We start from the raw sequence: 11,124 nt of genomic DNA on the forward strand, positions 1-11,124 counted from the left end.
GATGTCCCCGATGTGCTCAATCGGATTCAGGTCTGGTGGACGAGCAGCCAGTCCATAGCTTCACTGCCTCCATCTTGTAGGAACTGCTGACACACTCCAGCCACATGAGGTCTAGCATTGTCCTGAATTAGGGGGAACCCCAATCGCACCAGCATATGGTCTCACACGGGTTCTGAAGATCTCACCTCAGTACCTAATGGCAGTCAGGCTACCTCTGGCAGCACATGGAGATCTGTGCAGCCCCCCAAAGAATGCCCCCCCCTCTCCCATTACTGACCCACTGCCAAACCGCTCATGCTAAAGGACATTGCAGGCAGCAGATCGCTCTCCATGGCGTCTCCAGACTCTGTCACGTCTGTCACATGTGCTCAGTGTGAACCTGCTCTCATCTGTGAGGAGCAAAGGGGGCGCCAGTGGAGAATCTGCCAATCCTGCTGTTCTCTGGTAAATGCCAAGCGTCCTGCACGGTGTTGGACTGTGAGCACATCCCCCATCTGTGGACGTCGGGCCCTCATAGCATCCACATGGGGTCGGTTTCTAACCGTTTGTGCAGACACATGGACATTAGTGGCTGCTGGAGGACATTTTGCAGGGCTCTGGCAGTGCTTCTCCTGTTCCTCTGAGCACAAAGGTAGAGGTAGCGGTCCTGCTGCTGGGTTGTTGCCTCCTACGGCCTCCTCCATGTCTCCTGGTGTACCAGCCTGTCTCCTGGTAGCGCCTCCAGCCTCTGGACACTACGCTGACAGACACAGCAAACCTTCCTGCCACAGCTCGCATTGATGTGCCATCCTGGATGAGCTGCACTACCTGAGCCACTTGTGTGGGTTGTAGAGCCATCTCATGCTACGAGTGTGACAGCACCACCAACATTCAAAAGTGACAAAAACATCAGCCAGAAAGCATGAGAAATGGTCTGTTGTCCCCACCTGCAGGACCCTCCTTTACTGTCTCTTGCTAGTTGCCAATAATTTCCACCTGTTGTCTATTCCATTTGCACAGCAGCAGCTTCCTAAGTGGACGGTTTGATTCACTTGGCATTATATTGTGTTGTTTAAAGGGGAACTCCAGGTAGAGGTTAAAAAAATGAAACTTCTGCAGAAGCATATAGCATTACTTACCTATCTATTGCATTTTTGAAACTACCAAAAATCCATTTGTTTTGGGGGTTTAGTTCTGTTTTGTGTTTCTGCACTTCCTGGCTTATCAGTTGTACACAGTACTACAGGTTCCACAATGCAATGCCTTCCCTCAGCTGTTCATCACAGTCCTCCACCCAGCCTCCTGTGACATCACGCCCTGCCTCCTGTGACATCACGCCCTGCCCCCTGCATCATCAGCCTGTGCTCAGCAAACACACACAAGGTGAGACAGAGGCATGGAAGATTTGTCTACTAAGGGGGGAGAGTAGAAGGAGCAGGAGACAATGTGGATTTGCACAGGGGCCATTGTTTTTCACTTCCTGGATTTCTATCAGCTACAGTATGGCAGAACCGTACAGATACAGTAATGTACTTTTAATAGAAAACAAGTTTTTGTTTATCTAGAGTTCTCCTTTAAGTATTCCCTTTATTTTTTGAGCAGTGTATATATGTGCTGCAGGTTTAATCATTGCTTTACCAGCATAAAGTGTTGGTGTTTTTATGTACAGGCAATATGGTTTCCCGGCCATTTGCTGCCTCTTTTTAGCTTCCTTAGATGGTCAGGGAGCCAGGGTTACAGTGAACAGTACAGCTCCAGTTGCTGCCCCCTCTCATTAATGTTAATGTGAGTTATTCAAATCATGTTAGACAAGCTGTCCATTTTCAACTTCCTGGCCTTCTCCAATAGCAAAGAGACTTGAGTAGGCTAGTGAAGACCACTTTAAAAAAGTATGACCACCAAAGGGCAGGACAAGTGCGCCACCTAGAGTCAGTATTTATAAAAGGCAGGTATATATTTATAATGAAGGAAGAGGGGAGCTTATATCATGATGGGTTGATATCTGAGCACAGATTTTTAAGCCGGGCTGTACACAGTAGATTAATATTGGCTGAAACCCAACAATTCTGTCAGGATGGAGGAAACTAATAATATGTATGAAGGCTCCTGACAACAGAGGTTTTACAAAAGAAAGACCGAGCTTTTGATCCTGGGATCTTGGGATAGGCCTTTAGTGTGCACTCTCAATCCAACTGATCCCTCATCTGTATGGGGCGGGGGATATTAGCTGACATCCATCCTATGTGTATGAGCAGCTTTAGTTTCACAAGATAAAACTTCTTATATTACAACAGGAATAACAAAAGTGCACAAAATAAGAGACAGAAGTCACAAAGAAAGAAATAAAAAAAACTTGTATTCCGTATGCAGAATATCAACGTTATGGACCAAAAAACCTGATGCGACAGCGATCAGCATCATTTTACACCAACAAGCATAACAAAGTAATCTACAACTGTGCGTCCGACCCTCAGTAACAAGAGTGTGAGCTCTGGAGTTACTCAACATATATACACCTATAGAAATATATATATATATATATATATATATATATATATATATATATATACATATACATATATATATATATATATACACACACATACATACACTCACCGGCCACTTTATTAGGTACACCTGTCCAACTGCACGTTACCACTTAATTTCTAATCAGCCAATCACATGGCGGCAACTCAGTGCATTTAGGCATGTAGACATGGTCAAGACAATCTCCTGCAGTTCAAACCGAGCATCAGTATGGGGAAGAAAGGTGATTTGAGGGCCTTTGAATGTGGCATGGTTGTTGGTGCCAGAAGGGCTGGTCTGAGTATTTCAGAAACTGCTGATCTACTGGGATTTTCACGCACAACCATCTCTAGGGTTTACAGAGAATGGTCCGAAAAAGAAAAACCATCCAGTGAGCGGCAGTTCTGTGGGCGGAAATGCCTTGTTGATGCCAGAGGTCAGAGGAGAATGGGCAGACTGGTTCGAGCTGATAGAAAGGCAACAGTGACTCAAATAGCCAACCGTTACAACCAAGGTAGGCAGAAGAGCATCTCTGAACGCACAGTACCTCCAACTTTGAGGCAGATGGGCTACAGCAGCAGAAGACCACACCGGGGGCCACTCCGCTCAGCTAAGAACAGGAAACTGAGGCTACAATTTGCACAAGCTCATCGAAATTGGACAGTAGAAGATTGGAAAAACGTTGCCTGGTCTGATGATTCTCGATTTCTGCTGCGACATTCGGATGGTAGGGTCAGAATTTGGCGTCAACAACATGAAAGCATGGATCCATCCTGCCTTGTATCAACGGTTCAGGCTGGTGGTGGTGGTGTCATGGTGTGGGGAATATTTTCTTGGCACTCTTTGGGCCCCTTGGTACCAATTGAGCATCGTTGCAACGCCACAGCCTACCTGAGTATTGTTGCTGACCATGTCCATCCCTTTATGACCACAATGGACCCAACATCTGATGGCTACTTTCAGCAGGATAATGCGCCATGTCATACAGCTAGAATCATCTCAGACTGGTTTCTTGAACATGACAATGAGGTCACTGTACTCCAATGGCCTCCACAGTCACCAGATCTCAATCCAATAGAGCATCTTTGGGATGTGGTGGAACGGGAGATTCGCATCATGGATGTGCAGCCGACAAATCTGCGGCAACTGTGTGATGCCATCATGTCACTATGGACCAAAATCTCTGAGGAAGCTTCCAGCACCTTGTTGTATCTATGCCACCAAGAATTGAGGCAGTTCTGAAGGCAAAAGGGGGTCCAACCCGTTACTAGCATGGTGTACCTAATAAAAGTGGCCGGTGAGTGTAATTTATATATATATATATATATATATATATATATATATATATATATATATATAAATAATATATCAGGAGGGTGTATTGTGCTATACCAGAATCTGTATGGGTACAGAAAGTCTTACTCTGACATATTAAAAAACTAAAGAACAAAATGAAACAGCAGAGTCCGACAGCCAGGATGACAGATATAGCTTAGAAACAAAAACCTAACATTACGTATGATCTGCATAAAGTAATGACCGGTCACATGGACAATACACACAAATCTACATAACTACACAAGGAGGTCCGGCCAAAGCTCCTATCACCTCACTGATCCCCCATCACTCACTGGAGCCATCACAGGTCTCTTCGTTCTGGTTGCTGCCGCACTTTGACTAGTGGCCACATATCAAAAAACACAATGTAGGGCAAATAGTGGACCCAACAAACACAGAATTGGGAAGAGGGGGTACTGGTGGGTTTTCCGGAATTCTGACTTTTTAAAAAGGAAACCCACATATTTTTAGAGTAATATTGGGAATGAAAGCCAGAGAAAGCCACTTCTTATTCATTACTGATCCTGAGTTACATCACCAAGAGCTGCATTCACTATTCTGCTGGTGGGGTCACTGTGTACATACATTACTGACCCTGTAAAGGATGTAACTCAGGATCAGTAATGTATGCATACGATGACAGAAATAGCAGAATAGTGAATGCAGCTCTGGAGTATAATACAGGATGTAACTCAGGATCAGTACAGCATACAGTATTATAGTAGTATAATATAGTTATGAAGTAGCTCAACTTTTGATTGAGTTAATGTTACTGAATCCTCACAGGAAATGTCCATCCATACCTCTCCAGCCCCAGGAGAAACCAATCATAAAGATGCAACCAAAAGTCAAAACACAAGATAACTGACGAATACAAGAAGTTATTTACTCTTTGTCTTCTTATACAGAAGAAATGAGACTCCATATACAGAGAAATGAGACAGATGCAGAACATAAAGGACTTGTGAAGGCAGAAACACATTAGACATTAGAGACGTCACAGAGCACAGTATCCTGGATCAGCATTCTGAATCCTCCAGACAGGAGCTGTCATGTCATCAGATTCAGGACATTTCCCATCAGGGTCTCCTGTGACGGAACAAGAACAAACCCTCCACCTTGTAATCTGTAAATCCTCCCAGGGAATAACCTCTCTCCCTGCAGATACACAGCGGCACACAGAGCTCCATGTCTAGGACTTCTCTTCCGATGTGGTGGACTGAGGCTTGCTGAGCCCTCGGATGGACAGGTCGTACACGACCTCCTCAATCTTCTTCACGTCATACTTCAGGCCATCATAGCGCTTCCTCAGGGAATCGTTCTTAAGGTTGAGAAGTCTGAATCCAAAGTCCAGCTCCGTGATGAAGTTGGCGATGCGCAGAGGCCTTGCGTAGTCCCCGGCCGTCACACTGTTCACTGCCAGCCTGGACTGGAGCAGGAGACAAGGATTACCGGGAGGGAAGGAGATCACCTGACTACCTACCGGATCTCAGGCTGACGTGCCAATAAAGGATACAGATGTCACTTGGGATTAGAAAACCTAATTTTGTCTACAGCTCCTGCGCACAGTTATAGAACGCACACAGCTAGTGTCAAAAGCACCTGTCAAATGTTCGGGCTCGGCAACATTATCTGAACGCTCTGCATTTGATTCCCCTCGGTTGCAGAAGATGGATGCCACCCTAGGGCTGCCGGGAAAACATGAATACAGGCTATGGCAGGATCCATGCTTTCCAGGACTCCCTAGGATGGCATGCAACTTCTGCAGCTGTGGCAAAATAAACACCAAGAGTTCGGGTTCGGATTTTTACAGATTGGGTACACACAACTCCTGTGTGGCCCAATCCTGCAGTCATGTTGCCCCACACCTTCCCTGCTACATGCCATCACACAGAAATCCTTTCCACTGTCTATGATGTAAAGTGGAGAAGATTAGGTACATGGCTCCACAAAAGAAAACATACCAGACCCCAGGTGGGACACAAGAGGCGGCACTCACCAGTTCACTGGCCAAGTTCAGCACCCCAGACAGATAGTCTTCAATGTCCAGGTGGAATCCCTTCTCACGATCACTTTCAACTGTAAAAAGAAAAGAAGATTACATGATTTTGCATCTTTTCCCATGAAAAGACTTTTTGCAGTAATACAGTCACAATCAGCACGTACTTCCCAACATCTCGGTGACAGCGTCTCGGGTCACCAGCTCCTCCTTCTCCAGATACACAATGAACGCTGCCTGGAAAACCAGACGCTGTAAGACGAAACGCCACTGATCGTGATACCTGTCACACAATGGAGGGTGTGAGGTCAAGAAGAACTAAGTGTATAAAGATTATAGTACTAGAACCAATGGGAGGGGTGGCCTAACCACTGTGTCACCCGTGCGGCAGCTGCTGGCACTCACCTGTAGTACTGATCTGCAGGAAACTTTGTGGCCAGAGCCGCCAAATGGGTCCTGACTGCGGTGAAGTGTTCTCGAGCTTTTGCACTTTTTTCAGGAACTGAGAAAACAAAATGTTCTGGAGTCAATACAGACACTGGATAAGGAGCGAGGGACTACAGCGCCATCTACAGCGGCAGAAACAGAGTGACAGCAAACATGGAGGCCGATGTATGAGAACTAGAAATACAGGGGTATACTGGTGACCATACAGGTACAAGAGGCACAGAAATAATGGGGACATACTGCTAGACCCTTATAACAGCGGTCTACACAAGCTGTACTGTCTACTGTACCTCATAACATGACTTTACATAGTCCTGTGTAGAGCAATATATATATATATATATATATATATATATATATATATATATATATATACCGACCAGCTGTTATACCACACCAATATGGTGTCTACCCCCACCAAACTCAGGGTCACATTGGCTCTGACCTGTCTGCGGGGCCCCATACACAACAAGCTGCCATGTCCTGTGTGATCTGTATCCTTCCTATCATAGACAGCAGGAGATTTTCAGCAATTTGATTTGCAGCAGCTCTTCTGTGGGATCGGAGCAGACTGGCTAGCCTTCATCGCCCCACACATCGATGAGCCTTGACCCCCATCGTTCTTCCCTGGACATGTTTGATTGGTACTGACCACTATATACTGGGGACACCACAAGACCGGCCACTCTGGAGATGCTGTGACCCCAGGGTCTACACATTACTATCTGCCCCCACCCTGGGTCTACACATGACTTTCCAACCACCCGGGAGTCTACACATCTCTATTTGGCCCCCAGGGCTCTACACATCGCTATCCGGCACCCCCGGGGGTCTACAAATCACTATCCAGCCCCGGTCACAGTCACTCAGATCCTTACACTTCACCATTTTCCTGCTTTTAGGACCGATCCCTGACTGCTAATACTTCCCATATAGCTGCCATAGTCACCGGATCCTCCACCTTCACCTCATGTAATAACATTGCGGCTGATCAGTGTATCGGTGATATCAGACGCACAGCAGGTGATCACATGATGTCTCTTCTTTGCTCCTCCCACCCTGAGACAGACATGGCGTCACTTACTGTTGCTCAGTCCGCTGTCATGGTGGACGCTGTGCAGGAGGATGAGGATTTCCCGTGCCGTTTGCTCCAAGGACTGAACCACTTTCCTGATCTCCTGAAATTTACAAAAACATAAAGACTTTGGTAAATGGACATCCCATCCTGGGCGACCGCCGCCATGTGAAGCCCCACCCTCTGCGCCAAACAGATCCTTGTATCGTGTGACATGAGAAATAATGCTAACTGGATTTATACTATGAGGTCTGTAGACTAGAAGGAGGGGGCGAGGAGAACCAAGATGGCGGCTAAAAGGGGGCGCTCTACACAGCAGGGGTCAGATATGAAGCCCCCTGGATAAAGCTTTGGCTGCCTCAGGCATGCTGGACCCTGCCATAGGCTGTCACAGAGAGAGCAGGGTAGGATCTGTGTACGTGGGGACCCCGGGAGCGGCGTACGAGGGGACCCAGGGAGCGGCGTACGAGGGGACCCCGGGAGCGGCGTACGAGGGGACCCCGGGAGCTGCGTACGAGGGGACCCCGGGAGCTGCGTACGAGGGGACCCCGGGAGCTGCGTACGAGGGGACCCCGGGAGCTGCGTACGAGGGGACCCCGGGAGCTGCGTACGAGGGGACCCCGGGAGCGGCGTACGAGGGGACCCCGGGAGCGGCGTACGAGGGGACCCCGGGAGCGGCGTACGAGGGGACCCCGGGAGCTGTGTACGAGGGGACCCCGGGGGCTTTGTAGGAGGGGACCCCGGGAGCTGTGTACGAGTGTACGAGGGGACCCCGGGAGCTGCGTACGAGGGGACCCCGGGGGCTTTGTAGGAGGGGACCCCGGGAGCTGTGTACGAGTGTACGAGGGGACCCCGGGAGCTGCGTACGTGGGGACCTCGGGAGCGGCGTACGAGGGGACCCCGGGAGCGGCGTACGAGGGGACCCCGGGAGCGGCGTACGAGGGGACCCCGGGAGCGGCGTACGAGGGGACCCCGGGAGCGGCGTACGAGGGGACCCCGGGAGCGGCGTACGAGGGGACCCCGGGAGCTGCGTACGAGGGGACCCCGGGAGCGGCGTACGAGGGGACCCCGGGAGCTGCGTACGAGGGGACCCCGGGAGCTGCGTACGAGGGGACCCCGGGAGCTGCGTACGAGGGGACCCCGGGAGCTGCGTACGAGGGGACCCCGGGAGCTGAGTACGAGGGGACCCCGGGAGCTGCGTACGAGGGGACCCCGGGAGCTGCGTACGAGGGGACCCCGGGAGCTGCGTACGAGGGGACCCCGGGAGCTGCGTACGAGGGGACCCCGGGAGCTGCGTACGAGGGGACCCCGGGAGCAGTGTACGAGGGGACCCCGGGGGCTGCGTACGAGGGGACCCCGGGAGCTGCGTACGAGGGGACCCCGGGAGCTGCGTACGAGGGGACCCCGGGAGCTGCGTACGAGGGGACCCCGGGAGCTGCGTACGAGGGGACCCCGGGAGCTGTGTATGAGGGGACCCCAGGAGCAGGGACCCCGCCTCACCCCGTCCTCCTCTCTCACCTCACGGAGGTCCTGGTCCGCACTCAGCCCGTTCTGCAGCTCCATAAACTGATCCAGCACCGACATGACGACTCCCGACACCGCGAGCAACAATGTGACGTCACCAGAACCGCGGCAAATCGATTGGTCCGTGCCGACTTCTGTCAGCGGCTCAAAATTAACGTCACTTCCTGTTTGACATCATCAGCCGCAGCCGGAAGTGGTCGTCACGTGATCAGGTTAAAGACGTTCGCCGCCTCCTAACGTTCCTGACAGCGGCGCTCAGTGACCGGCACCCGATCTGCTGTTAGGCCAGTGTTATATCGTTTTCCAAGCCGCTGTTATTGGTGATAGCGTCAGCTACACGGTTACCGAGGGCACGCCCCCACTCCTGGGGTTACCATGGCAACCGGAAACCTTCTATTCTCTGGTTGCTCTGTGTACAATTCTATTACAGACACAGTATATACTGGACTATTATATGTATATCAGTGTCCCCAGCTCTCCGGCTAGGGAGACCCACCTGTACATAGCGCCTGTACTATAGAAGCGGCTGACAGGTCCCCTGTACTACAGAAGCGGCTGACAGATCCCCTGTACTACAGGAGCCGCCGACAGATCCCCTGTACTATAGAAGCGGCCGACAGATCCCCTGTACCATAGAAGCGGCCGACAGATCCCCTGTACTATAGAAGCAGCCGACAGATCCCCTGTACTACAGGAGCGGCCGACAGGTCCCCTGTACTACAGGAGCGGCCGACAGGTCCCCTGTACTACAGGAGCGGCCGACAGATCCCCTGTACTACAGGAGCGGCCGACAGATCCCCTGTACCATAGAAGCGGCCGACAGATCCCCTGTACCATAGAAGCGGCTGACAGATCCCTGTACTATAGAAGCGGCCGACAGGTCCCCTGTACCATAGAAGCGGCCGACAGATCCCCCTGTACTACAGGAGCGGCCGACAGATCCCCTGTACTACAGGAGCGGCCGACAGATCCCCTGTACTACAGGAGCGGCCGACAGGTCCCCTGTACTACAGGAGTGGCTGACAGATCCCCTGTACTACAGGAGCGGCCGACAGGTCCCCTGTACTACAGGAGCCGCCGACAGATCCCCTGTACTATAGAAGTGGCCGACAGGTCCCCTGTACTACAGGAGTGGCTGACAGATCCCCTGTACTATAGGAGTGGCCGACAGATCCCCTGTACCATAGAAGCGGCCGACAGATCCCCTGTACTACAGGAGCGGCCGACAGGTCCCCTGTACTACAGGAGCCGCCGACAGATCCCCTGTACTATAGAAGCGGCCGACAGGTCCCCTGTACTACAGGAGCCGCCGACAGATCCCCTGTACTATAGAAGCGGCTGACAGATCCCCTGTACTACAGGAGCGGCCGACAGATCCCCTGTACCATAGAAGCGGCCGACAGATCCCCTGTACTATAGAAGCGGCCGACAGATCCCCTGTACTATAGAAGCGGCTGACAGATCCCCTGTACTATAGAAGCGGCTGACAGATCCCCTGTACTACAGGAGCGGCTGACAGATCCCCTGTAATACAGGAGCGGCCGACAGATCCCCTGTACTATAGAAGCGGCCGACAGATCCCCTGTACCATAGAAGCGGCTGACAGATCCCTGTACTATAGAAGCGGCCGACAGATCCCCTGTACTATAGAAGCGGCTGACAGATCCCTGTACTATAGAAGCGGCCGACAGATCCCCTGTACTATAGAAGCGGCTGACAGATCCCTGTACTATAGAAGCGGCCGACAGATCCCCTGTACTATAGAAGCGGTCGACAGATCCCCTGTACCATAGAAGCGGCTGACAGATCCCTGTACTATAGAAGCGGCCGACAGATCCCCTGTACTATAGAAGCGGCTGACAGATCCCTGTACTATAGAAGCGGCTGACAGATCCCTGTACTATAGAAGCGGCCGACAGATCCCCTGTACTATAGAAGCGGCCGACAGGTCCCCTGTACTACAGGAGCCGCCGACAGATCCCCTGTACTATAGAAGCGGCTGACAGGTCCCCTGTACCATAGAAGCGGCCGACAGATCCCCTGTACTACAGAAGCGGCCGACAGATCCCCTGTACTATAGAAGCGGCCGACAGGTCCCCTGTACCATAGAAGCGGCCGACAGATCCCCCTGTACTACAGGAGCGGCCGACAGATCCCCTGTACCATAGAAGCGGCCGACAGATCCCCTGTACTACAGGAGCGGCCGACAGGTCCCCTGTACTACAGGAGCCGCCGA

At 51.3% G+C, this 11,124-nt stretch overlaps 1 protein-coding gene across 1 annotated transcript; it reads right to left on the minus strand.

The window, feature by feature from the left end:
• Window positions 1–4,912: 4,912 nt before the first annotated feature.
• Window positions 4,913–9,093, minus strand: TSN (translin). The gene is made up of 6 exons (XM_069984818.1): window positions 8,883–9,093; window positions 7,374–7,467; window positions 6,248–6,344; window positions 6,010–6,125; window positions 5,843–5,922; window positions 4,913–5,272 (listed from the first exon to the last, which is right to left on the minus strand). The coding sequence occupies exons 1-6, from the start codon at window positions 8,946–8,948 to the stop codon at window positions 5,036–5,038; spliced, it is 690 nt and encodes a 229-aa protein (XP_069840919.1). The 5' UTR covers window positions 8,949–9,093; the 3' UTR covers window positions 4,913–5,035.
• Between the last annotated feature and the right edge of the window lie 2,031 nt (window positions 9,094–11,124).

The sequence above is a fragment of the Dendropsophus ebraccatus genome, chromosome 9, assembly GCF_027789765.1.
Source record: "Dendropsophus ebraccatus isolate aDenEbr1 chromosome 9, aDenEbr1.pat, whole genome shotgun sequence".
Lineage (NCBI taxonomy): Eukaryota > Metazoa > Chordata > Amphibia > Anura > Hylidae > Dendropsophus > Dendropsophus ebraccatus.